The sequence below is a fragment of the Urocitellus parryii genome, chromosome 6 (genome assembly GCF_045843805.1).
Source record: "Urocitellus parryii isolate mUroPar1 chromosome 6, mUroPar1.hap1, whole genome shotgun sequence".
NCBI lineage: Eukaryota > Metazoa > Chordata > Mammalia > Rodentia > Sciuridae > Urocitellus > Urocitellus parryii.
The window spans coordinates 10,072,115-10,099,301 of NC_135536.1; the positions used below are offsets into that span (position 1 = coordinate 10,072,115).

Below are 27,187 nucleotides of genomic sequence, written 5' to 3' on the forward strand. Positions count from 1 at the left end.
CTGGGGTGCTGGTGGCTTACTACTGCCTGAGCCGCATCACTGGCTGGTGGTTCTCAGGACACACCTGATGCTGAGCCACGGCCTCACTGGGAGCTTATCAGCAGGACAAGAGGGTCTCTTCCCGGAGGACCGAGCGAGGTCTAGAATCTGGAGTGTCGGCCAGCTGTCCAGTGACCCTGGGGAACACACAGGGCCTTCTCCATGGCCCCTGGTGCTGGGGCGGGGACAGTGGCATGGCCCCTGCCCAGGAGCCAGGCAGCACCTCCCCATGGCCTCGTGCTCTGTGCCCACAGCCGCATCGAGTGGGTGTGGCTGCACTGGAGCGAGTACCTGCTGGCCCGGGACGAGTTCTACCGCTGGTTCCAGAAGATGACGGTCACTCTGGAGCCCCAGGTGGAGCTGCAGCTGGGCCTGAAGGAGAAGCAGTGGCAGCTGGGCCACGCCCAGGTGCTGCTGCACAACGTGGACAACCAGGCCGTGCTCCTGGACCGGCTGCTGGAGGAGGCGGGCTCCCTGTTCAACAGGATCGGGGACCCCAGCGTGGACGAAGAGGCCCAGAAGAGGATGAAGGCCGAGTACGACGCAGTGAGGGCCAAAGCCCAGGTGAGGCCAGCCGTGCCCTATCCAGCCACCTCCCCGCCATCCATCCACCGTTCACTGTCCAGCCGCCCAGCACCCACGCCCCCGCCCTCCCTTCAGCACCCTCCTGGCCACCTTCTCCCTCCTCACCACCTGCCTCCCACTGTCACCAAACCTGTCTGGCCCCCACCCTGCCCACTGACCCAGCCAGCCCTCTACCCACCCATCCCCCCAGCCTAACCTGTTCATGTGCTCAACCTGGTGACCACCCACCCATCGTGCACCTGCCCCTCGGCCCACCCACCTCGTCACCCACATTCACCCATCTCTCTCCCCGTCCACCCCTCACCCACCTGCCCTTATCTACTGTCTCCATCCTCTGATCCACCACCCACCAGGCACCTGTCCGTCACCTTCTACCTACCCGTCCATCTGCTGCCGCCACACGCCCCGAGTCGCTCAGGGCTTGATGTGCCTGAGTCCACAGGTGGTGACCAGTGGCTGGTCACTGTTCTTCTCCACCCGAGCAGCACCCTTCTCTCTCATCCCTCCCCCTCCCCCTCCTGTCCCTCGCCTACCCCCGTCCTCCGCCCGTCCCTTGCCCACCTTGCCTTGACTCATTGGGTTACGGAGTTCACGTGATGAAGTTCTGTTTGGTTCTTTATTATGTCCACTTATTCTTTCTTTATCAAATGTCCTTTTTTCCTGAAGTCTCCTGTTCCTCCTGGATGCGGATCGTCTTCTGAGCATGTGTACTTCTCGGTCCCCACGGGGCTGTTCAGGCAGCTAAAGCCCCAGGGTCTGGTGCTGCTGCTCATGTGTCTCCTGTTGGGGGGACTGTTTCCTGGGGGGCTCTGGGAGCGGGAGCTGTAAGTCACCCCAAGCAGGCTTGCTCTGTGTGTCCTCGGGGGTGGAACATGCCCCGCCTGCAAAACTCCCCTGGGAATTTACCTTCATAGTCCCCCTGGGGATTCCCGAATTAAGTGGGTTCTCTAAACTGAACCCCAAACCCAAACTGTGGAACAGGCCCCTGGCTCTGTATTCCGAAGGTGACTGGTTCTGTCTGTTAGGCCTAGTCTAAACCACGATTTCTGTCTCACGCTGACTTTATAGACATATGTGTTTCTAGTTGCCCTTGGCTGGTGGGGGCAGGAAGCCCCCTTAGGGCTCCCTTGTAGGGGGTCTCTGCTTCCTCTGTGGCCAAAGTTCATGCAGAGTCCAGCCTGAGCGCTCAGCCCCAGCTTCTAGAAACCAAGCCCAGTGTGCATCATGGGGAGTTCTCCGCAGCTTCCCTCCTGGGCTGGGGACTGTTCCTTCCCACTGTGCCAGGGGTGTGCTGGGGGACAGGGCTCGCTCCCTCTTCCCCACGATCCTGCTGGCCTGGCCAGAGGACAGCGCAGGGCTGGAAGTCTCCTGGGCTCCTCCCGCTCAGCTCAGGGGAAACAAGCCCCATAGTAAGCAGAGACAGGGAATCGGTGGGGAGCAAGGTGGTCCCCGAGTGAAGAGACTGAGTTCAGGGTCAGGCTGCTGCTTCCCAGCTGTGTGGCCTGGGGGCCGTTCCCCAGCTCTGCCAGGTTGCCAGGGCTGCTGGAGACACCTGTGTGCTCTTTAAAATCAGCAGTGTTTTCCCAGCATGGAGGACAGCCTCTGCACCAGGTGGGTGAGAATAAATAGCAACAGCACCCATGTTGGGCGTGCAGCAGGTGCTCAGGGCTGTTGGCTGGATGCACAAGTCCCCACCCCTGCAGCAGGAAGGCGAGCAACCAGCGGGGCCCCAGTGGGCCGTGGCAGAGGTCCTAGGACAGCTGCTCAGGGGTCAGGAACTGGAAGGGCCAGGCGGGTATCAGGTTCGTTCTTGCAGGTGTAGCAGCTGATCTCGTCCAGCAAGCCAGATCCCAAGTGGCCAGGGCAGGCTCAACAGCAGTTCTCTCTCCAGGTCCCTTGGGCCCTTAAAGGGCACAGTGCTGGCCCTTCGTCCTGACGGTACAGAAAACAGGTGCCTGTGCCCATCAGCAGAGCCCCTAGTGCAGGGTGCAGAGGAGAGGGCACGGAAGCTGCTGGTGTCCACGGGGTGGGCGGACGCCAGGGTGCTGGCTGAGCACTAATTCTGGCCCCAAGGCAGGAATGGTCACCTCGGAGAGTCTCACTGTCATTCCAGGGGACTTCCCCCTCACATGGGCCAAAAACCCGTAGAAATGGCAACTCTTATCGGGAAGCCCGACTTTTTACAAGCCTCTTCCTGACTCTGGCCTCACTCGATTCCTGCAGCCTTCTTATGAAGTAGACAAAGAAGATGTTATTGGGCTCAGTAATCCCAGGGTCTGACAACCCTGGCCACTGGAAGAGACAGAAGTTCTGGGTGGCTCCCTAGGAGCTCCACCTGCAGCTGGGCCTCAGGTCCTGGGCGCATCAACACACCTGGGCGCATCTTCCCAGCGCTGGGCCCTCAGTGCTTCTGCGGGTCAGGCTGGGAAGTGACAAGCAGCAGAGGTGGGGGCGCTCGGGACCCCTGAAGGAGGGTGCGCGTCCTGTCAGGTTTCCACGAGGCTGGGGGGGCCTGGGGGGCCGGGGTGTGGGTCCTCCACTGAGACGATAGCAATGTGGGGGCAGCTGCCCTGGTGGAAGGCCCCCAGAGTTGCCAGAAGAGCTGGTCAGTGTGACTCCGATGTGGCAGTGGGTGCTGGTGTGTGGGGGTGACTGGATCCTGATTCCAGAAGTGAATCCATTTGGCGTTTTCAGCTGTTGGCTCAAGTCCCTGGACCCTGGATTTTCTCTTCCTGGCCCCAGAGGTTCAGCAACACTCCCTACTCCGAGGGAACCCATTCTGCTTTGGATGGGGAGGGATGTGGCACTCGGTGAGGTCTTCCCCAGAGCTGACTGAGGGTGGACCGAGGTGGACAGAGGGCAGGGCCAGGCGGGCCCTCTGGGTCCTCTGCAGGTCCACTCAATGGATCTTTCCAGGTTGAGGAGCCAGAGTTCCCACCAGGTTCCCAGAGGGTGCCACCACCTTGGAACACTGACAGGCTACTAAGAGGGCTGTGGCCCAAGGTCCTCCTCAGCACAGTGGGATCTGGCCCCAGGGAACCAACTCCGGGGCTCACCCTGGCCTGCCAACCCTGGACATAAGGAAAATGCTCGGGCTTCGTCCCAAGCAGGAAATGCAGATCCAGTGGCCCCAAAGAGCCTTGGTGGTCCAGAGTCCCCTGGTCACCTGCTCTGCGTGTTTGATGGCCGACCTCACTTTGCATGAAAGGCTCCCTCAGGGCACCTTTGACTGCACAAGGGCCTGTGAGGGTCAGTCCTGGGAACTTCCTCTGGGTCCAGGCCTGACCTTGGGGTGGGGAGGGTCCAATGTTGGTGGGGAGGGGACCGGCGTGGCCTCTGGACGGTGAGATTCTGGGTTGGGCCACAGGCTGAGCCGAGCTGAGCAGAGACACAGGCTGGCCCAGAGCAGGCGGAGGGAAATCAGGCTGGTGGCCGGTTGCCCAGAGTGTCCTGCTTGTTTGTGTTTAATCCACGACTTCCGTTTGCCAAAGCACAAGATGAAGAGCAGCGTCCTCTTTCTTCCGGCCTCCCCCTCCCCCGTGGGCCTCAGGGAAGCAGTGTTTGTCTGGTACCTCGGCCACTGCTCAGAGACACAGATCCACGCTGCCCTTGCTCACTGGCTGGGCTGTGACATCCCTGATGGCTCCGCTGGGCCACAGATGGCTTGATTGTTGGGTCTAACGAGAAGGCGGAGCACTCTCCCATGTGTCACCCCTGACATCTTCGCACGGCCACGCTGCACCCTGCTGTGAGGGCTGCGCCTGGCACGGATCTCGTCTGGATCCCGGCCCTGCCCGCCACTCCTCGCGAGCGCCTGCTTCCCATCACCGAGACTTTTATTTACTCTGGACGTGGCGGGTGCCAGTGCCTCATCACTCACACACTGGGCACCTCCCGTGGGCCCTTCCTGGGGACGTGGGGAGAGGAATGCACTTCCCTCCCACATCCGTCACCATCAGCATCCACGGGCCAACAGCCTCCGCTGGCTGCTCCTGACCTACGACCCACGGTGTTTACAGATGAACCTTCCCTGGGAATGGGGGAGCTGGGCGGGGGTTCTGATGGATGCCAACAGTCCCTCGGGGCTTGGGGAGCCGGCCAGGGAACCGGCCAGGTTCCAGCACCCTCCCCACGGCTGCAGGGGACGGTTCCTGTCCAGGGTCCACTTTGGGATGTAGGCACTTGTTTTGAGAGAACTGTTCAGTTCTTCCCTGAGGAGCTTGGTCTGAAGCCTGGGAGTCTTCGTCTCTAAAATGGGGGGTTTTCTCCGGTCGTGATGGTTGTTACGGAGGGTTAAATGGATCAGTGTTTCTAGATTTGGTGAGAAGCTTCTCAAAGGAGAGGGAGCTTGCACAAGCCACTGGGGACGTTTTTCTGGTCCACTTGCCTGTGTCTCTTCCCAGTTGAGAGCTTCTGACTTAGCCTCATGGCAAGCAGGGGCCCCCCTGGGCGTGGCCTCTCTCCAGGATGAAAAGCCCAGGTCAGCAAACTGCAGTCCTTGTGCCAAATCCAGCCCCGCCCCTGCTTGTGTCTGCCCTGGGAGCTGGCGGCGGTTTCCACATTTTTAAATGGTTGGGAGAAGTTAAAAGCTGAATGTTTCGTGATGGCAAAATGGCATGGAATCCCAACTTTACTATCCAAAATGAAAGCTGTGTTGGAACATGTCATCCTTGACATGCTGGCTAAGGATGCTCCTGTCCTGCCACAGAAGTGGCCGTTACGTGGCTGGCGGGTTGCAACAGAAATCAGGCGGAGGGCAAAGCCAGACCCCATGCCGTGCAGCCCTTGATAGAAAGTCTGCCAGGCCTCACTCGAGCGGTGATTTGGGGTCTGACACTTGAGGCTTGAACCTTGATTCTGTCAAGAGTTCTGTGACCTCCTGACTCTAGTTTGGACAGTGGCAGGAGAGAGGTTTTGTGGCATCGTGTTAAAGAAGATAATGCGTAAGTTCCAGTCACACTATGGAATGAGCTGCCATCTTTTCCCTTCTCTTGACTGTCCCTGGAAAGTCCCTTTGTTGGCTGACACCCAGGGTCTGCTCTTCCTGTCACTCAGGAGGCACACCTTGAGCCGGCCCTGAGCTAGATGACATAGTCGGGCAGCGTGGTCTGTAGTATCTCCTGGTCCCCCTGAAGGTGGAACCTGATGGAGGGGTGCTGGGCTAGAGTTGCATCCTCGTGTTTTGGAAATACCCTGGGCCTCCAGGGTAGTGGGCAGAGCTCCAGAGAAAGAAGGCAGGGCCCTGGGGTCAGCTCTGCCAGGTGGTGCTGTGTACTGTGCCAGAAGCCCTGGGAAGCAGGGGATAGTAAACTATGATTCATGGTTACCAAGTGCTTCCTCGCTGCAGGGCACTGTCCTTAGAGTGGCACAAGCCCTGGCTCATTTCATCTCCCTGCACCCCAATAAGGTTGTTAGGAAGGAAGAGACTCCGGCAGAGAGGAGTCCATGACATGCCAAGGTTCCAGCCACAGGCAGTGGGTTCCCTGGCCCCAGGCCTTGACCACTGGACCACAGAGCCTCATGCCAAGGACCTGTCTTGGGATGCCAGAATTTATAACTTGCATTTCAGCCTGGGACAGTAGGGAGCCATCAAGGGGCTTAAGAGACAGCACTGTGAACAGGGAATTCTAAAGAACAGTCTCTAGGAGCACAGTAGGTCTCACAGCAGGGATACTGTCATTTCCCCAAGTATCAACTACCCTGCCTCTGGGGCGTTAGACCTTCAGTGGGACTGGCGGAAGGTCAGATTCCAGCCCATGCAGTAAGCATCACCATGTCCGTGGGGAAGGGGGCAGCCTGTGTACCCTGTAGGCATGGTGCTAGAACTGCCTGTTGGCCCTGTGTTTCCACCCAGGTTTGCCTTCCCACTGTCTGAGCCTGGCCACCTTGGGCAAGTCCTTTCACCTTTCTGAGGCTCAGTGTCCTCCTCTGCCAAACCTGAATAATCACGGGAGCACTGCATGGGCCGCCAGGAGAGCTCAAGGAGCTTGAGTCTGTAAAGCTCTTAGCAGGTCGCCATGGTGCTAAGCACTGGAAGGGACAGTGTTCCGGGGGAGTGTTGTCCTTGTTGTCACCAAGCCCCAGGTGTTGAGTGCCCTTCCTAGGACACAGCAGCAAAGAACACCAGCAGTAGAGTTAAAGGCAGGGACAGCCAGACGGGGGACCCTCACAGCAGGTTCTCCCCTCCTGCAGGACCGGGTGGACGTGCTGGAGCGGGTGGCCCAGGAGCACGAGCAGTACCAGGCGAGCGTGGAGGAGTTCCAGCTGTGGCTGAGGGCCGTGGTGGAGAAGGTGCACGGCTGCATGGGGCGGGGCTGCACGCTGCCGGCCACGCTCCGCCTCTCCGCGCTGCAGGTACGTCCCAGCCCGAGGCCCCGGACGCCGTGGAGGGAGCGCCCCCCTGCGGCGGGTTCTGAGTTACAGTTAACAGGGCAGCGCCTGGGCACAGACCCTGCCCTGAGCAGGAGCCAGGCATCCAGCGCAAAACGCTGGGGGTCTGGCTGCTTCACGAAAGTCCGGGAGCCAGGGGCCATTTTTGGACACGCAGGACCACAGCAGCGTGGTCTAGACCCGCGGGTTTCAAGGCAGGCAGGTGGCAATGTCCAGACACATTTTTATTTGTCACAACTGGGGGTGGGTGAGCTGAGATCAGGGATGCTGCTAAACACCCTCCAATGACCAGGACAGCTCTGCAGCAGGGGATGACCCAGCCACTCATGTCAGTAGTGCCCGGGAGAAGAGCCCTGGGTGGACCTCGGGCCCTCAGTCCAGAGACGCTGGCCTTTGTGACTGCATGACCCTGGAGAGACCACGGCTCCCTTTGCTAAATGAGTGGGCAGGTCATCCTCAATAATTCAAGAGCTATGTGGCACCTGATGGGTGTGTTTCGTATTTGTATTTAATGGACTTACTTTTTAAAATGTTGATGAAAGTTATTCAGAAAACAAAACACATTGTCATAAATGGAAACCCAGCACCATTCATCATATAAATACAGTGAAACTGTCCCCACAGTGCTGTCAATGGCTCTGTGCCTTAAAAAGATGGACCAGTGCCCAAAAGTGCTAAGTCAGAGAAGCACCCAGCCCACTTTCTCCTTGACCTAGTCAAAGGCTTGAGAAGGGCTTGGGAGGGACTCAGGTGCTCACCCTGCCGCCCATCCTAGGGCAGAGAGTCCACCTGGGCAGCCCTAACCCAGGAATCCAGGGATGAGTGCCCGCGTGGCCTCCCAGGTCTGCTTCCCCCTGCCCTTCCCGCTTCAGGACATCGCCAAGGACTTCCCCCGGGGCCAGGAGTCTTTGAGGAGGCTGCAGGAGCAGTCGGAGGGCGTCATTCAGAACACCTCTCCTCTGGGCGCGGAGAAGATCCTGGGAGAACTGGAGGAGATGCGGAAGGTCCTGGAGAAGCTGCGCGGCCTCTGGGAGGAGGAGGAGGAGCGGCTGCAGGGACTGCTCTCATCCAGGGGGGCCTGTGAGCGGCAGATTGGGCTGCTGGAGGCCGAGCTTGGAGAGTTCCAGAAGGGACTTCAGAGGCTGGCCCAGGAGGGCCTGGAGCCTGCAGGGAAGGAGGCAGGGACCGAGGACGAGCTGGTGGCCCGCTGGAGGCTGTACTCGGTGAGTGAGGTTTGGCCAAGCCCTGGAGCGGTCCAGGTGTGTGAGCCTGGGGGTCGCCACTCGGAGCTCCTCTGTGGGACGGAACAGCCACCAAGCCTTACGCACACCCCCTTTGGCCTCCTGGGTCTCTGGTACCTTCCTGGAGGGGTAGAGGACAAATGGGTGTTCACCCCCATTTTCCAGATGAGGAAACTGAAGCCCAGAGAGAATCCCCCCCACCATTCCCAAGGTCATAGGGTGAGCTAGAGAGTAAACACCAGAGGTAGACAGGGCCTCAGAGGCACTCCCTTGGTGGCTTGGGGTGGACATCTCAGTAGAGAACAGGCTGTTACCACAGAAAGAAAAGCTTGTAATGGAGACATGACGAGTGACAGACACAGCAGTGGGGGAGTCTGGGGAGGCCAAATGGAGGATGGTGGGGTGGACTCCAGACCCAATCAGAGGACACCCTGCTCCTATACACTCAGGAGATGTATTAGTCACCATCCTGTCATATCACAGAATACCTGAGGCAATTCACTTATAAAGAGAAAAGGTTTGCTTTGGTTCATGGTTCTGAAGGCTCCAGTCCATGATCTAGGGGCCCCATTTCTGTGGACCCCTGGCTCATACCAAGAGCTCATCTCATGAGTCAGGAAGAGGAAGAGACTGGGGCCCCAGAGTCCTCCCCAAGGGTACGCCGCTTCCCCCAAGGACCTAGGGATTTCCCGGTCTCATCTCCTCAAGATCCACAGCATCTTCCAAATGCATCGGCCTCCCCTCCTTCTAATCTTTGCCCATAGACAAAAATGTTTTTGGAGGTAGTAGCAGGCAGTGACCAAGGGCATGCACTCTTTCGGCTTTCTTGAGATTCAGTCCTGTGGCAGACCAGGTCACACTGCAGCGATCATCTTCCTGCAAGGGAACCGTTTCCCCTCTGCATGAGCAGAAGGTGCTGTGGTCCAGGGTTAGGGCCAGGAGACTCTGGGGCCAGACCTCCTGGGATCAGCGCTGCTTCCTCCCCTTGCTTTTGGGATGGCTTCGGGAGGATTGCTTTAGCCTCGGTTGCCTGTGAATTGGGGGAAATGACAGAGCATTTGGAATTGCATCTGCCACAAAGGCAGGCTCCCACCAGCCCCGCTGCCCACCAGTGGCCCACATCACCCGAGCGTCTCCTAGAATCCCTCCCAGGGCTTCCTTCCTTTGATCCTGTTCCCGGGGATTCCCTGTGACTAAGCCTGATTGGGGCTGCCCATGGGTTCATCCCTGTGCAAGGAGGTTCTGAGGTCAGTTCAGGAGGGCAGAAGCCCAGGGCTGCCTCTGGGATACTGGGTGGCAGCCGCCCTGGGCCCCTGATTTGCCCGCGTGCCTGGTCAGTGCCACCTGTCCCCTGTGGCTGGTGGGAGCATGCCCCTTGTATCATATGGGACAGTTTTCAGGCCTGCCCTGTGTTGCACCCCCCCATCCCCAAAGTGCTCTCTAGCATCCCACCCTGCCTCCTCCTGAGCAGGAGTCCAGAGGGGCTTGAGTTCTGCAGGTCAAGGTCAAATTCCAATGTCCCCAGCCAGCAGGACAAGGGAGCCTCTGGAGGGGCTGATCTCAGTGAGGTGAAGCGATTTGAGCACTTCCTGGTGGTCCGTCTGTAGAAGTAGAGATTCACAGAACACCCTGTGGTGCACGCTCCGTTTTGTGCTGATGAGGTGGCCCAGCCATGAGGCACACAGTTTGCAGGTTTCACGACCATCCAAACCGCTAAGGCCGAGTGTCCTTGTGTAGAACATGGGCCAGCCTCTCTCCAGGCTGGTGGTGAGGCTCGGGTGGATGGGGCACCTGGGGCGCTCTGCAGGGGACAGCGTGCCCTCTGCCCTGGGTGTTTGTGCATGAGGAGCTGGCAGCTGCCACCAGCATATTCAGAGGCAGGTGACAGTAAGAACTGCAGCTCAGAGAGGAAAGGCCAGCCTAGGAATGAGCTGACGGGCCCCAGCCCCTGCCCTCGGCGACAGGCTCCTCCGACCTGGCACCACTCACTGGCCTGTGCTCAGCCCCCTGAGATCTGTGGCCATCCCCTTGAGGAGCCTCATCCACCCTGGGGTGTCATCCTGTCCTGCAGGCAACACGGGCAGCGCTGGCCTCCGAGGAGCCCCGGGTGGCCTGGCTACAGGCCCAGCTGAAGGACCTTGTGGCCTTTCCCGACCTGCAGCCGCTCTCCGACAGCGTGGTGGCCGCCATCCAGGAGTACCAGAGGTACCCGGGGAGCCCAGGGTGGGCAGGACTGTGGTGCACCCGCCTCCCGCTGAGTGACCGGCTGCTGCGGGTCCTCCCTCGGCTCAGGCGCTGGGCCCTCTAGATCTGTTCTGGGTTTTGCTCCTAAAAGAGGCCTGGACTGTCTCTGTCCTTGGTGGGCAGCGCAGCGCCCATTCCATCAAGTCTCTTCACGCCAATTAACATCAGGAAGCGTTCACCACGCAATGGCCCAAGGGGAGGGCTACTCAATAGGTCAACAGCAGTGCCCTGCCTCTGGCCACTCTGGGACCTCAAGCGCATCTTCAGACCAGCCTCTGCCTGTCCCCTCAGCTGGTGGGCATAGCCTGGCAGTGGAGATGGCTTCCCTCTGAGGCCTGAAGCAGCGTGGACACGTGGGGCGTGGCCCTCTTTCCCCCGAGACGTGCTAACACAGCACAGCGGCCACTGCTGGGTGCGGGCTCCCTCAGGCAGAGCAGGGGTCCAGCTTGCAGTGTCTCTCCCCCACAGCCGTGCCCAGGTCCCCCTCTCCAGAATCAAGGTCATGGCCTGGGTCCTCTGTGAGGTGCTCCAGGGTGTGTGTGTGGGGGTTTATGCCGAGGGTCAGAGTGGCCGAGGGGCTTCCTCTACCTCTGCTTTCTGTCCTGGAGCTTTCCAGGGCTGCACATCTCTGTCTGGGAGCTGGACCTTGGATTTGAAAACGTGCTCCTAGAAATGAGCAGGGCCTGGGGTGCTGTCTGTTAACAGAGGGTTCTGATGGCCTCCGCTGGGGCAGTGCCCGTCTCAGGTCTTCACGGTTTACCCTGCGGCTTGCAGTCCCCTGGCCAGGAGTCCCCTGGCTCACCTGCGTGGCCTCTTGTCCTGACAGCGTGGACCTGGAGGCCCAGCTCTGGGATGGGTGAGGTTTTCAGAACCTGCCGCCCTTGGTGGACCTTACCCCCCACTCCTTGGGGAGTGTCAAAAGCCCAGCTCGATTTTGCAGCCATTACATTACAGATGGGCAAAGCCCTCGGGGTCAAAGGAGCCCTGGACACTAAACTCTCATTCCTGTGTTTTGCTCATTTTTAAAATTAGACCAAGCTTTTGCAGTTATTGGTTCATCCTCAGCGGGAGGGCCAGGCCTCTCTTCCCAGGAGACGTCTCTGTACTATCTCAGTTAGCACTCACAAGTGTTTTGGGGGCACCATGTTCCCCATTTGTCAGGTGAAGAAACTGAGGCTCCAGGATGAGCCACCTAGATCATAGACTCGTCTGCCAGACTTGAGACTCCCGGGCGTCCACACCTCCCCTGGACTCGGAGGACGCTCACACGTCTTATTTATGTACAAGCGCAGAGGCCCCGGGAGCCCTGGGGTCTGAGCCCAGGAAGACCTGAGCACGTGCTGAGGCCTTTCCACGTCACCCGGAGTCCCTTCCCCCGTACCTCGTGGCCATTGCTGCAGACCCTCCCAGCAGCCCGCGGGACAGAGAGGGCCCACCCTGAGGCAGTGCTCCTGGGCTCCCTGGGGGTCCGGCGGGGCCTCACCCGGAGGTGACCCCGCTTTCTCTTTCTTGGTCCTCGCAGCATGAAGGGGAAGAGCACCAGGCTCCGCAATGCCACGGGGGTGGAGCTGTGGCAGGGCTTCCAGCGTCCCCTGCAGGGCCTGCAGCTGTGGAGGGCGCTGGCCCAGCGGCTCCTGGGGGTCACCGCCAGCCTGCCAGACCTGCCCTCCATCCACACCTTCCTGCCCCAGATCGAGGTAACTGCGCCAGGAGGGCTGGCTTCTGTGGCCGGGAGGCTGCTGGCTGAGCGTGGGGCGCGTCGGCCACCCTCCTGGGGACGGGTGTGTCCCTGGCCCCACAGACACGGGCTCCAGCTCACTGCTTGGGCAAGACCTAGTGCACAGGGAATGTCACGTTGTCATCTGTGATTCAGGTCATCCTCAAACTTGGGTAGGAGGCGAAGCCTGGGAGGACCCCAGGACGCCCCACTGACCCTCTCCCACCCAGGGGTAGCTCCCCTTTTCCTTCTGGACCCCACCATAGGCCGTCCTCTGTGGAACATTAGCCGTTCTGTGAGAAAGCGGCGTTGTCAGGCCAGTGCCTTCACTGTGGCTACAAGTGACAAAAGCTGCCCAGTGACAGGTTAAAACACAGGCTGACTTTAGGACTGACTGTCATCAAAGACCCAGGCTCTACCTAGCTCCAGGTGGTGTTTCTCCTTCTGGCTCCAAAATGGCTGCCACCACCCCACACACGCATCCCCCACAAGCAACACCTGTTGCAGGAGGGAACTGTGGGGGCCGAAGGGCTCCTTCCATCACCACTTCACTATCATCAGGGAGGCCCATCCCAGAAGCTCCAGCAGCTTTTCTTACATCTCACTGGTCCCTCAAAGTCACTTGACCATCCCTGGACCAACCACTGGCTGAGGATGACGGGATCCCTGGGACTGGCCTGTGGCCATGGTCTCAATAACCCGGGCATCCAGGTGGGCACTTGGTCACCCAGCCAACATGCTGGCTACTGGGTGAGGGAGGAGGAAAGGCCGTGGGGTGAGCAGCTGGCAGCAGCTGCCATGGTCAGTGCTGTCCACAGAGACTGAGGGTCACCTGTCAACACTGCTCTCTGCCGTCACTGAGCTCTGAAGTCCACCGAATGCTTCTGTCCCCAGTCGTAGACGGGTAGAGTGGAAAGGGACACAAAAATGTGCCGGGTGTCGGCCTCCTTTTTACACTAGTGTTCCTTCTGACTGTAGATGGCCCACCTGCCAGAGAACAGGAGTCCCCCAGGCCGCAGCGCCACCGTTGCCCTGTGGGGACACTATCTCTAGCACTTTTCCCTTCCCTGTAGGTATCCGCCCTGGAGGGCATTTCTTGACCCTAGACCACGGCCCTCGTCTTGGAGCTCCAGAGGATTTTCCATTTGGGGCTCGTGTTGCCACACAACTCTGTTTTCTGTCTCCCTAGTTTTTGAGTACAGAGCACGGCCCTTCCTTCCAAGGGCTCCGTGGTCATCTTTTTGAGATGCTCGTCAGTGAATTTCTTGTGCACCACAAACCTTGGTGCTGGGTAAATCTGGTGGGATCCACCTAGATTTTTCCATGGGACATGATCCCTGACAGGCAGAAAGTTTAACTAATTAATCACTATTTTTGTGTAGTTGGGCCTGTGTCTCTGGTATTCTCACTGTACACATTTGGTTTTTTTTCTCAGCAACATTTAAAACAGTTCAAATCAAAGTGATCTTCGGCAGCAGCCGTGAGACTTTGCACTTTGGAAATTTAACACATCCACCATTAGAGAGTGAGGCTGCTCCCAAAGCCTTGTTGTCATCATTAGTGTGTGTTGGATATTTACGTATAAAATGTGTTTCTATTTTTACCATTGTGCATCTCATTTTGCAGAGGAGAGATTGGCTGGAGCCAGGGAGAGGTCAGAGAGCCTGTTCCCGTCAGGCTGCTCTGTGGAGGCCGAGGTCAGGCCTCTCCAGGGAGGCCGGGCTGGGCGGGAGCAGCGGGCACAGGGCTCCTGTCTGATGTCCTTGTCTGTTTTCACCCAGGTTCTAGAAACAGCTCTGTGAGGTGGAAGAACTGATTTTATTGTTGTTGCTGGGCTGTTAGGGGAGCCAGGTCCCAGAGAGGGCAGTCCCTTGCTCAAGGTCTCAGACACTTAAGGGACAGGGCCAGGCCCCGCCTCAGGCTACCGACTCCACCCAGAGCTCTCCTGCTCTGCCAGGATCCCGTCTCCACCTCCTCCTTCCACCGGGTAGAAAGCAACCAGGGCCTCTGCCAGGCACGGGGCACAAGTGGAGTCTCTCCAGGTGACCCAGGACTCCCAGCCCAGGTCCGCTGGCGGGAGCAGGGGGGGCAGGAGCTCAGGTGTTCTGTTTGGTGCCTTCCATGTGGCCCTCCCGTGCCACCCCCTGGAGGGAGGGTTCCTTTAGCAGGTGTGGCTTGAGTGGCCAGCTTCAGCTGACCTGGCTGGGCTCCTGGCTTTAGCCTGAGAGTGTCCTGCGCATCTTCGGGTTTCTGGCTGGTGAAGTGGCTTCTGAGGACTGTCAGGAAGCTCCAGACCCAGGACCAAGGGTAGGCAGGGCCGTGCTCCCCCTGAAGCCTCTGAGGAGGCTCCTTCCCTGCCTGAGACCCCGGGCGACCTTTGGCTGGTAGAGACAGTCTCCCGATCTCCGGCCGCTGACACACGGCCACCCCCTCCCCACCTTCCTTCTGCGAATGTCCACCTTCAAAGCTGCCCTTGGTGCGAGACCCTGGCCGCCCTGGGTGACAGCCCACCCTAATGACCTTAACTCTGTACAGACCCCATTTTAAGCTGAGATCACATTCCGAGGGACTGAGGGGAACGACACCACGGGGCGCATCCCAGCTGGTCAGGGACGGAGCCGGGGAGAGCTGTGCTTCTGTGTGCTCTTCGTGTGGAGCACCCAGAGGCTCCTTCCAGCCCCGTCCCAGCCCCAGGAGGGGCGCGTCCCTGCAGGGTCTACAAAAGAGGAAAGGGAGGCTCAGAACCGCCCACGGCCTCCCAGTTAGCACGGAATCCAAACTCAGGTGCCCTTAAGCCTGCCGCGCAGCCTCTGGAGCCAGTGAACACAGGGCGTGGCTGTGTGGCTGGGCAGCCTTGTGAGGCTTGCCACAGGCCGGGTGCCCTCATCTGCAGGTCGTGCCAGCGTGGCTGAGTCCCTCTTCTCTTGCCAGCCTGCTGCCCTTCGGGGCTGACATCAGCACCTGCTCCTCCAAGGAGCCCTCTCGGATGTCCCCAGCCAGCACTGACCACCCAGCACTTCCCACCTTGGAACTGCACCTGCCAATCTGCCTGAGGGCTTGGTCCAGCCCCAGCCCCGAGCCTCGCTCAGGGTCTCAGGTCTGGGAGGGGGTGTCAGTAACATCACCAGGTATCACACGGGGACCTCTGGCTTCCAGAACTCCCGGGCGCATGGTCAGGGCGGGCCTCCTGGAGCAGGCAGGGCCTGGCCGTGCAGGGTGCAGGTGTCCTGGAGGCCAGCTGCCATCCTCTGAGGTGGCTTCCGAGTCCCCTCAGGTCCCCTCTCTGCCTGGTAAGCCCCTGCACATCAGAAGTCCACCGAGGGGTGATCCCTCCGGGCAGCCTCCTGCCTTCCCATGTCATGGCCCCTCACAACACTGCTGGGGGAGGCCCTCTGTCTAGAGGTCAGGCTGGTTCGGGGAAGTCCCGGTGCCCACTGGGAGGCCACAGGCAGGTAGGAGCCACATGGTCCAGCGTGTGTGGCCCTCGGTGGCAGATTTCTGAGATGGGGAGAAGGAGGAACTATCACTCGGCTTTGGTGACAGGTGGGTGGTGTGGGGTGGTTGGGAGAAGACTCGGACTTGACCCTGAAGTTCTGGCTTCTGTCTGGGTCTCTGCCTCCGGGACACCTGCACAGAGGTGCCCCTTCCTGCTGGGCAGCGCCAGGACCGGGTGCTCCTGGCCCGCTGCTGAGCCTCCCGGGGGGTCCTGTCACCCACAGGCGGCCCTGGCAGAAAGCTCCCGCCTCAAAGAGCAGCTGGCGATGCTGCAGCTGAAGACGGACCTGCTGAGCAGCATCTTCGGCCCAGAGCAAGCCAGCGCCCTCCTGGAGCAGGTGGCGAGTTCCGTGAGGGACAGGGACCTGCTGCATAACAGCCTCCTGCAGAGGAAGAGCAAGCTGCAGGTGAGGGGCGGCACTGGGCCTAGCCAGGCGGGAGTGGCCCGTATGGTGGTGTTCCAAGCTCACGACTGCCGCTCGCCGCTGTGGCCTGGACGAATCCTTCTGTCCCTCACTCTCTCAGGCTCCTCCTGCATAAACTGGGTAGGATTCTCCCAGGATCCCTCTAACTGGTTCCCTAGCCACCTGTCTGTCCCCTCCCTGCACTGCAATCAAAGTGAACTATCTTATACCACAGAGAGCTGGTAGAGGGACCAGCGCAGGTGAGAGCACTTGGAAATGTTAAGCCACCATGATGCTGGAGGCTGGTGTCAATAGTGACACGCTGACTGTCCCCAATCCAAGATGCAGCTGGGATGCAGGGAACAGCCTCCTCTTCTACAGGATGAAAGCTTGCTGAGCCGGCGGGGGATGATAGCAGCTCCGAGGCGTGGGGCAGTGTCTGTGGCCGGGCACCTGCTCAGAGTGTCACCCCCTGATCTTATCTAACCCACGGTACCCACGAGGACCTGCTATTCTTCCCCCTGTTTTACCGATGAGGAAACTCAGTGGTGGCTCTTGGCCAGGGTGGCAGGGCCAGGACATACCCCACGCGGCCTGACCCCAAGCCTGCTGTCTCACCTCCTGTGTCCTCACCTCCATTAGTAGGGCCAGGCAGGGTTTTAGGAGCTGGGGAGACAAAGAAAGGAAGCCGAGAGTTCACCCCCAAACATTTACAACCTGGTGACAGAAACCAACAAATGGACAATCCCCAGGAGATGTCCAAAGGCTGTCTGTGAGCCAGTGGTGACCTGGTCAGCATATGCAGGGTGGGCTTCCCGGGGCCTCCGTGGTAAATAAAGGGATGCGGCTGTGTCCAGCAGCACTTTGCAGACGTAAACAGCCTCTGGTGGGATTTGGGGAGGGATTTCCCAGCCCCTGTTCTAGAGGGATGTGGCCAAAGTGTTATGCAAGGACATCACGGGGACCCTAAGAAGAGGCACCCAACCCCAGCAAGGCTCCAAGAAGGTTTTCTGGAGCAAGAATGTGCTGAGGAGGAGCAGCCAGGCCTTCTATGGGTGCCAGGTCCATAACAAGGTGCCCCTGAGGAAAGCTCTTAATTCTCTAAATTCGCAGCTGCTCATTCTGTCTCCGCAGAGTTTGCTTGATCAGCACAAGGACTTTGGGGCTGCTTTTGAACCCCTACAGAGGAAGCTCTTAGACCTCCAAGTTAGAATCCAAGCTGAGAAAGGGCTTCAGCGGGACCTTCCTGGAAAACAGGCCCAGCTCTTGAGGTTGCAGGTAAGGGGTCTGTGGGACGAGTCGACCCTCACAGGGTTGACTTTTTTGTGCATAAAAGCAGTTCCTCCTCTTCTAGTAACCAGCAAAGCCAGAGCCAGCTTGAGCCAGAGATTTACACCTTACTTGAGATCTGACTTTTTGTATTAATGGAATTTCTGCTTATTTATCTGATGGTTCCTGGCCTCAGCAGGGCCTTTAGCACCTTCAAACTGCAGATTCTGAAGCCTAACAAAATCATAATTATTTACCTCTGAGTTCCAAAGCCTAAAATTGGTATTGGTTTTTAAAATTGCATTGCTAACTATCCCTAATGGGTCCAGAGGCCTTCAGTTAACTAACACAATCCTGAGATTGAGAGTATGCATTTTAACCCACACGCTGATCATTGATAGCGGTTGGCTGGATAAGGAGCTTGCTGGTTTTGAAAATACATGTGATCCAAAGATCATCTTTAGAACCCAAGGACAGCTCACATATAGAGTGAGAGTTCTCTGCAAGATATTACGCCGGTGCGTTTGAGTCTTGAAACCTGAAATTGGGGTGTGGTTCTTCATAAGGAGAGGTAGCCATCAAGTGAAAGTCTAAGTGATTTTGTCCTCCGTGATGTCCTCTGGTCTTTTACTGAGTTTATTTTCATGTTCCATAATATTTTGGTCTGATTTTAAATTTTTCATCAGCTGTGAGCTGGGCCGATAAGACCAGACACGTGGTGCATCTGCTGGTGTGGGGAGCCCTGTATCCTGGAAAGCCCCCACCCCAGGCCCTCGCTCTGAGCTGACCCCCACCTCCACCCTGATCAGCCTCCACAGTGAGGGGCAGGGAGGACGCTCAGCCCTTCCTTCTGCACGGCAGGGGCTGCAGGAAGAGGGGCTGGAGCTGGGCCTGCAGATCGAAGCCATGCAGCCTCTTGTCCAGGGGAACCCCAACCACCAGCACAAGATGGACCAGCTTACTTCTGACCACCAGGCCCTGCAGAGGCCCCTGGAGGTAAGGCCGTCAGAGGAGCCTGAGTGGCAACCAAGAATCCTGGGCTCTTGGGGCCTTTCTCCCTCTTTCCTTCTGTCCTCCCTTCCCGCCCAGCTTCTTGGGACAGGTGATTACTGAGGCCTAAGCACGGGGGCGCTGCACTAGGCCTGCGAACGGAGCCGCCTGAAGGAGAGGGCCAAGGCGTTGTCTCCCTTGGGGATGGTCGTTCTAGTTGGGTAGATGCAGATGAATCAGTAAGAAGCAAGTAAAGGCTCCACTCGGTATTGAGCTAAGGGCCGCGAGGGGGAAGAGCTGCTGCCACCCCAGCAGCCTGCGTGCAGAGGCCTTTGCAAAGGGAGCCCTGAGCCCCGGGGCCGCAGAACCTTGTCTGCAGTGCCCTCTAGTGGCCGCCTGGACACTTGCGTGTGTGGCGCAGGCGAGACTCCTTCCAAACTGGCCCCAATGGACAAGAGGAAATGCAGACTGCAGCCCCACTTGGGCGCTGATTCGTTCAGGTGCAGGCCTGGGTCTGCCTTTGTGTCGAGTCCCGAGGCCGCGAGCTGGTGTCCGACAGCCACACTTCAAGAAAACAGTGCGAAGCAGGTTCTCCTATGCACCCCACCCTGCTCAATGCCCTCTTTACAATCTCCAGCCCATAGATAATGTGAGTTCCCCTCACAGACAATTTAGAACTTTCTAGAATATAAGAGAGATTTTTAAAAATAGTTATAATCAAATAGTGTCCTTTGATGCTTAAATGCTCCCAGGTGACTACATCAAGACACGGGGAGATGGTCAGTGAACGCTCCCTCCAGGTCACGGCCACAGGTGCCCCATCCGTGGTGGTGCCTGCTCGGCCTCCTGGGATGCGGTTTTCTGGAATGTGATAAAAAGTGATCAAACCAAAGTGCAGTGTCCCATCCTTTTACACCAGGGACATGTCCCTGGAGAGGCTGGCATCTGCATTGAGCCAGACACTCCAGGGGTCTCCAGGGAGCACAGCACCACCTATAGAGACCCACGGTGCAGGTGACACATGGAGTCTGCCTAACCCAGGAGCAGCTTGTGGTCTCAAGGTCAAGGGAGGGGGCATCCAGAGACAGGAAACCATCCCGCAGCGGAAGTCAGCTCCAGTACCCACATCCAGTCGGTGAGCAAGGTTGATCAGAAGTCAGGAGCAAGGGACTGCAGACTGCGACAGTCCCATTCCACCGAGTTTCTTTATTTACAGTTTGCATACTCATTTAAGGGGAAACGGCCCCTCCTGTTATTTGGATGTTCAGTGCTTGTTAATCCAGTGAGTTTTAACGTGCCCCCCCCCCCAGACAGTGATCTTCCCGTCTCCCAGGGGTAGGTCCTAGCTCTAGGCAGTAGGGAGCCACTGAAGGCATTGGGTGGTGAGAACTAGGAGGAGTGGGGTTTTAGGTAACATTTCGCCCTTGCTGACAGCCCTCGGGGACAGATGCTCCACCCCCCCTGGAGGCCCACGGAATGCCCAGCCCCTCTCTGGGTCCCCATCCCTGGCATGGTCCTGGAACCCTGCAGGGCCAGCCCGCGTTTGTGGAACGCAGGAAGGCAGGGCCTTTGGTGGCCCCACAGAACGAGACCCTAAGCTGGGAGACACAGCAGGAAAGGGGACGCTAGGCCCCGGGTCTGACTGGCTCCTAGTGAGATGAAGAAGGTGCTCAAAGGGTCCCGGGCAGGGTGACCAGGAGCATGGAAAATGGCCTTCTTCTGTGTTCGGTGCCATCTTTCCTGGAGACAGATAAGAACAAGGTTCCAGCCTCCGAGGCCTCAGTTTCCCAGGAAACAGGCCTCAGGGAATAGAAAAAGCAAGACTGTTTGAAAACCTGTAGGTGAAGTCCAGTCCTAGCCAGAAGAGTGAATGTCTTACTGGGCACCTCGGCGGAATCTTAAATTAAACGGATCGAATTCAGCAGCACCCAGAAAGAACCCAGAGCAACGCCAGCCTCCCTCAAGCCCGCCAGTCACCGCCGGCTCCTGACCTCAGACTGGACCCAGCGTCAGTTAGGCCTGCTCACGGAGCCACACAGATGCTCATACTGTGTGTGTGCTGGACCCCCACACGTGGTTGTAGGTTCATCCGTAGGGTTGCCCTGGTGCGGCGTGCCCATTCTTGCTGCTCTAGAACATTCCATTGAGCAAAAGTGCTTGTGCCCTTTCACACCAGCCCCACCTGCCCTTGGCTGTTTCTATAGGAGACAGGCCGGGAGGCGTTTTGAACCAGACTTGATTTTTGGGGATCCTTGTGCTGTGCCCAGGGAGGACCAGCCTGTGGTGTCTGTCTGGCTGTGGGAGGAGCCAGGGCCCAGGCGGTCTGGGGTCCTGCAGGGTTGGGGGGAGCCTGGCTCTCTGCCTGCTCCAGTGCTCAGTGCCCTGGCCCCCGGCTGTGCTGCAGGACCTCGTGGACAGGTGTCGGCAGAGCGTGCGGGAGCACTGCACCTTCAGCCACCAGCTGCAGGAGCTGCGGCAGTGGGTCACTGTGGTCACACAGCTGCTGGAGTCACACCAGCGGGACGTGGGCCCGTGGGATGCTGTGTCCCTGGAGGCCGAGGTGGAGGTAAGGGGGTGACTCCCTCACCTGCGTCCCCAAAGGCAGCCTCTCTGGCTGAAGCTCCCACAGTGGGAAGCAGGGACCTCCCCAAGAAGGACCCTCACTGTGTGTGTCCCCCTGCGTCCTCCAGAGGCTGCTGGCTGACCTCCCTGAGAAGGAGGCCCAGCTGCCCCTGGTCGAGGCGCACGGCCAGCTGGTGATGGAGAAGTCTTCTCCTGAGGGGGCGGCCTTGGTCCAGGCGGAGCTGCAGGAGCTGGCGGAGGCTTGGCGGGCCCTGAGGCTGCTGGAGGAGCATCTACTGAGGTGAGAGGCCCTCTCTGGCTCTGAGTCTTGTCTGGGGCAGTGCCCCCTCACCACCAGGAAGAGCTCCGAGCAGATGCCTGGGCTCTGAGCCAGGCGTCGTGCCAGGGACCTGCCCACCTCCCCACACCTGAGCCCCCTGGTGATTCTGGCAGGGGCAGGGGAGCTGAGATGTCCCTGGCGGGGGGTCGGCCTCCAGCCCGCTCTGGTGTGAGCCTCAGTTTCCTATCTGTGTCCTGAGCACGTGCACCTGTGTGACCGGGAAGGGGGGGTTGCAACTCAGAGACGGGACACGTGGGAGACTCAGGAGCGTCTGCCACACCTGAAGGATGGCTGCTGGTTCATTGTTGATGGGAAACCCAGAAGTGTCCTGCCGCCCTTGAGGCCCAGGGCTGTTACTTCTCCAGTGCCCCATGGGTCCCCATCACGTCACCACCTTGAGGGGTTGTTTGTCTTCCCAGCCTCATCAGAAGCCAGCAGCTGCAGAGTACAGAGGTGGACACCGGGAAGAAGCTGGTCTTCACCAACAACATCCCAAAGTCTGGGTATCTCATCAACCCCATGGACCCCGTGCCCAGGCATCGTCGTGGGGTGAGTGTGTCTAGCAGGGAGAAGGGCCAAGTGCCGGGTGGGGTGGGGTCTGCAGCACGGCACCCTCCCTGCCTGGGACCCCGGGCTCAGCTCCCAGGCCTTGGCCACATTCCATCTCACTTGTCCCTGCTGTGGCCCCAAGAGCAAGGGTGCCCGCTGCAGAGAGGGCCTCAGGTAGGTGGCGGGCAACCCTGGGCCAGACTGGTCCTTCCCTCTCTGAATCCCTAGATGGTTCCCCAGCAGGGAGGACAGGGACAAGGTCACAGACTTCCTGCTGGCCTTGGATTTAGGCCTGAGATCACAGGAGAAGGGGGTATCTTTGTGCCTTGGCTGTATATTTTTGAAAAGAACTAACATGGTATCATCAGCACTTTCTCTTTCTGCCTTTAAACCACTGAGCCATGTGGAAAAGAACATTATTCCTTGTTTTTCAAGAACAATCCATCAAAGCCCAGTGCAGTGATCACACCTGCTCCAGCTGGGTGGAGGCGGAAGCAGGGGGTTCCCTGAGCCCAGGAGTGCAAGACCGACATAGTGAGACCCCATCCCAAAAAGAAAAAGAAAATCCAATTCTTCATTCTCCCACTCCTTCCTTCATCCACCCAAACACATTTATTGAGTGCCACGGTGCTCCGAGGATTGGCTTAGAAAGCGGCTCAGAGCTTTTGCGACTGGGACGTGCACCTGATTACAATCCAGCAGCCTGGTTGGGGCCCAGGGTCTGCATCGCCAGCAGGCTCCATGCTGCTTTCTAGTGCAGTTTGAGGAGCAAGACGGGTCCGTGGGCAGTTAAATGAGCTTACAAAACTGTGCAGACGTGGGCAGAGGGGCCGATGCCATGAGTTTGTGGTGGAGTGGACCTGACCCACCTCCTGGGAGCATGGGCCCTGGAGGCTGAGTGGGAGTGAGAAAGGAGGGAGAGAGGCACCGTGCATGCCCAGACCCAGAGGCAGGCAGCCCAGGTCCAGGGGCTAAGACACGCCTGCAGGCTCCGGCTCAGAGAGGAGCGGCAGCTTGACCTTCGGAGGCCACAATAGCCAGAGCCCGAGGCTCTCAGGCCACATCAGGGAGGCACGAGGTGACACCACATATGGAAGGTGTCTTGTGCTCTAGACTGATCACTCTGGTCACAGCCACAGGGTACACGAGTGGTAGAAGGGTGACTGCTGGATAGCGGTCCTGGTAAGAGGTGACACTGAGGCATGCTCCTGACCTAGATGTGGCCATGTTGAGTAGAGATCCTCCCCTCAGGCCTCTCCCTGTCCTCATCCCCCACCGCTGCCTCAGTCGCGTCCAGGCCCACGTGTCCAGTGGTCCTCTTTCACCCCCACAGCTCTGGCCCTGTGTGTTCCTGCAGGCCCACCTGCTGGAGGAAGAAGGAGGCAGCCATGAAGATTTCCCCCAGCTCCTGAGGAACTTTGAGCAGTGGCTCCAGGTAGAAAACTCCAAGCTGGTTCGAACCATTGCCATGAGAACCAGCACCGCCAAGGACTTGAGGACCAGAGAGACGAAGCTGCAGGTTTGTGCCCAAGAAGCCACCCCTTGCCCGTGGGCTTTGCACCCATAGGTGTGTTTGCTCTAACAGGGAGCCCTGACAGTCATTTGTGAGCTGTTCTCACTTGTGTAGAATTAATGCTCCTTAAACTTTTTGGATTCAAATATCTTAGAGCTTTTCCTTGCTTTCCTTCACTCAGCCTCCTTTTCTTATTCCTTACCTGGGAATAAGAATATCAGCCCTTGTCTCTAGGCGCCTGTATCAGTTGGTAATTGCTGTGTAACACACAACCCCAACAGCTTGCAGCTGAAAACAGCAGCTGTGTATTTAACTCATATTCGGACCCTGAGCTCAGCCTGGCTCCTGCCCATTCAGAAGGCCAAGGGCTGGGCTCCCTCGCCTGTCTGCTGTCAGATGAAGGTCAACCAAGTGCCTCTAATTCTGGAGGTCAGCAGGCTGGTGGGGAAGAGAGTGACATGGACCACACATCTTATCCTCCTGTGGGGCAGCCTGGGCTTCCCATGGCAGAGGCAGGTCGGAGGGGACAGTGGGAGCAGACCATGCCCTCGGAGGCCTAGGCCAGGAAGGGGGGTGATGTTAACTCCCCCTCATGGCCAGTCACCTCTCAGTTCTCTTGCTACTGTTACAATGGCAGTAAAGTTCCAACATGAATTTGGGGAGGGGCAAGAATTCAGACCCTAGTAGTCACCAAATCCTCCTCGGTTCCGCCTCCTTGAAGGCTGTTTTCACTGCGAGGGCCTCGGTTTAGGCACTGTTTTTCACCTTGATTGTAGAACTAACTTCCCAGATGGTCTCCCTTCTCCCTGTTGGGACCCTTCCCAGGTCATGGTTCATTCTGCAGCCAGAATGACCCTCCACAACCACGGGGACAAGAGTGACCTTGTCCACTTAATGGAAACATTTCAGAACAAGTTCAGACCCCAAGGTCATCATGCTAGGCCTTTCTCACCAGACTCCAGCTTGCCTCTTCTCTTCCTTGTTTTTATGAAATCTCACTATGACATGCTGGAGTCTGACGTTTGTTATCTTTTAACCCTTTACGGGATTCATTTGAACACCTGACTCTATGATTAAGGATCTTTCTGGAATATTCTCTGACACTATCTTGTTAAAACATTGTCTCTGCTTTAGTGCATTTTTTTCTCTCCTTCTCTTATGTCATTTATATGTAAATTATTTCTTCTCACTCTGTGCTTCATGTCTCTTGGCTTCTTTCTCTTGTGTATTTTCCATCTTTTTATCTCTTCATGTTGCATTCTGAATATTTTTTCTGACCTGTCTTCCAGTTTACTGATTCTCTCTTTAGCTATTACACATGTCGATTGAGTGTAACTTTTGTAATTTTAATGATCAACTCTAGAACTTCTGTTTGGTTCTTTCAACAATTTGCTGGGTCATATTTCCTAGCTAGCTTCCAGATCCTTGCTCAAATGTTTACACTAGTCTTTTAATTCTTTGAGCACAGTAAACATAGCTGTTTTACAATATGTCTAATAGCATCAATATCCCAAGGCATCTTAGGAATGGTTCTGATGTGTGTTATTTCTACTGCTTCTTCTCCTTAGTGCCTTGTATTTGTGTGAGGCTGTGATTATTCTGTGCTGAATGTTGTGGTGGACAAAATATGTGTTAGAGTAATTTGAGATCTAGGATACCCTCTTCCTCCAGAGAGGGCTTTTCTGTGGTTGTTCCTGCTGAGAAGGAGGCTGAGTCATTCTGGGACACTGAACCCAAGTCCAAGGCTTGCAGGTCCCTGGATTACAAGATGACCTGGAGCTGGGCGGCCAGTCTCCACCAGGCCCAGATTTACTGCTGGCTCACCTTTGCTCTGAGGGTGAAGCCTGTAGGCGTCTCAGCTAGAGGGGGAGTTGTTCTGTCCACCTCCAGGCAGCCCAGAGTCTGACCTCCGCCTCCCTACCCCGTGAGGAGGTTGCCAAACCACAGACCTGCCTCACAGTCGTTTCTTCCAGATGGGAGGATATCCTAAGGGTGAACGCAGGCCTGACACAGGCTTGCTTCTCTGAGGTTCCTTTCGTGTTGTTTTGGGTTTCTGGTTTCTTGCGGTGCTAGGGATTGATCCCAGGGCCTCGCATGTGCTGGGTCAGGGCTCTGCCCCTGAGCTGCACCCCCAGTTCTCCTTGCCTGAGTTTTGACCTGATGTGCCTCACTCTTTTGCTAAGCCTTTGATGGTTTAAAAAATGTCTTTAATATCATGTCCTCAGTGCAGGTTTGTTCCCAATTATCCAGTTGACCATCACCAGGAAGCCCTTCCTTCCTACCTCAGATTTGGCCACTCCTCACTTCCCACCCCTGCCCCCAACTCCAACCATATCAGAAACGGCTCTTAGTTCCACCCTCGAGACCCTTTTGCTCTTGTTCAGCTCACATTCTAGCAGGCTCTGAGCAACGATGCAAATGGTCGCATACTGCACAGCTAACAAGATGGGGCACGATCAGGGTCCAGAACCAGGATTTAAACCCAGGCTCCTGCCCCAGTCCCTCCCCGACATCACACGGCCTCCCAGGAGTCCTGAGAGTGAAGAGGTTTGTCCTTGGCACTCAATTTTGATAGAAAAACTGGCTCCCTCCAGCACCAACTGCCAAACAAAATCATGCTGATGGAAAGGCACGTTCCATGGGGTGACCTTTGTAACCATGGCGACTCCTCTGACAAGCCCTTTTAGGACCTGGTCCTAGGATGGCTGGCCAAGTGACCACAGTGGCTGGCAGTCCAGCTGCCCTTCCACACAGGAGGTCTTTCTGTAACATTCCACAGAGCATTGCTGGGCCTTGGCTTGCACTTGCACATGAGGGTCCCACGTTACTGGTTCTGTGCTCCCCTCCCCGGGGGCCTCTCTGTCGAGGGCAATTCAATCAGCCTGCCCTTACCAGGGGGGTGGGCGGTCTGGGCCATTAGAAGCCTCACCATGATGCTGCCCTCTCCCCTAGGAGCTAGAGGCTCGAGTGCCCACAGGTCAGCATCTATTCGAGAACCTCCTTCGTCTTGGGCCAGCCAGGGGCACTTCGGACGAGCTGGAGGATCTGCGTTACCGCTGGATGCTGTACAAGTCCAAGCTCAAGGACTCCAGCCACCTGCTGGTAGGTGCTGAGGATGCTCAGGTGTCGGGACCCAGGGAGGGACCACAGCTGGGCCCAGCCTCACTGGGCCAATAGCCTGCATGTGTTCTGTCCTGCACATCCACGTCCCAGCTGGGGGCAGGGAGGGACACTTGACTTAGGTCAACTCATTGGGCCATCCTCCCTTGCCATGAGGCTGGCCTCCCGGTAACCATGGTAACGGCCTCACGGTTCCTACCATGCTGAGAGCTCTGTCTGCGTCACCCCATTCAGCAACAGCCACGGCTGCTGGAGTGACCCTGTCCGAGTCCAGAGGGGAGCGGAGGCCTCTAGAAGCCGAAACCTTGCTCTGCAGGTTTTTCTGCCACTAGGTGTCAGCCCAGCCCCAGCCAGGTGCCAGTGTCCCAGCCAGCGGGGCAGGGCCTCCCCAGACCCTGCCCGCAGGCCAGGCCCCAGTGTGTTAAAAAGCTCATTAAACAGAATCCCCCGTGGCAGGGCCTTGCAGGTGACCAGCGCCTTAGGGAAGACCCCCCCCAAGATAGCCCAGCGCAGGCCCGGTTGGGACTTGCCTTCCGCTCACCTCACCTGTTTCCCCTTCTCCTCTCCTTCCTAAAACAACAGTTGCTGAGTTCTCCCGGGGACCCCACTGGATTCCAAAAGGTACATGTCTGCCATCTGCTCTGGGGCTGCAGAGCAGGCATCTGGGGGGCTGGGGGGGCTGGGGGGCCTGGGGGGCTGGGGCAGGACCCCTGGGCCTTCTGGAAGGCT

The 27,187-nt window shown here is 57.9% G+C and overlaps 1 protein-coding gene across 3 annotated transcripts in view; it reads left to right on the forward strand.

Moving 5' to 3' along the window:
• Syne3 (spectrin repeat containing nuclear envelope family member 3) overlaps nucleotides 1-27,187 on the forward strand; it is an 85,606-nt gene that overhangs the window by 42,646 nt on the left and 15,773 nt on the right. Inside the window, exons 4-17 of one of the 3 annotated variants that reach the window (XM_026411775.2) lie at nucleotides 294-603; nucleotides 6,817-6,978; nucleotides 7,887-8,237; nucleotides 10,327-10,460; nucleotides 12,022-12,196; nucleotides 15,936-16,118; nucleotides 17,250-17,393; nucleotides 18,246-18,380; nucleotides 20,779-20,940; nucleotides 21,065-21,237; nucleotides 21,696-21,825; nucleotides 23,183-23,344; nucleotides 26,291-26,440; nucleotides 27,041-27,079. In XM_026411775.2, the coding sequence (XP_026267560.2) occupies nucleotides 294-603; nucleotides 6,817-6,978; nucleotides 7,887-8,237; nucleotides 10,327-10,460; nucleotides 12,022-12,196; nucleotides 15,936-16,118; nucleotides 17,250-17,393; nucleotides 18,246-18,380; nucleotides 20,779-20,940; nucleotides 21,065-21,237; nucleotides 21,696-21,825; nucleotides 23,183-23,344; nucleotides 26,291-26,440; nucleotides 27,041-27,079 (2,410 nt within the window). The remainder of the gene's footprint in view (nucleotides 1-293; nucleotides 604-6,816; nucleotides 6,979-7,886; nucleotides 8,238-10,326; nucleotides 10,461-12,021; nucleotides 12,197-15,935; nucleotides 16,119-17,249; nucleotides 17,394-18,245; nucleotides 18,381-20,778; nucleotides 20,941-21,064; nucleotides 21,238-21,695; nucleotides 21,826-23,182; nucleotides 23,345-26,290; nucleotides 26,441-27,040; nucleotides 27,080-27,187) is intronic. The other 2 variants (XM_026411773.2, XM_077799672.1) reach the window with 2 other exon arrangements.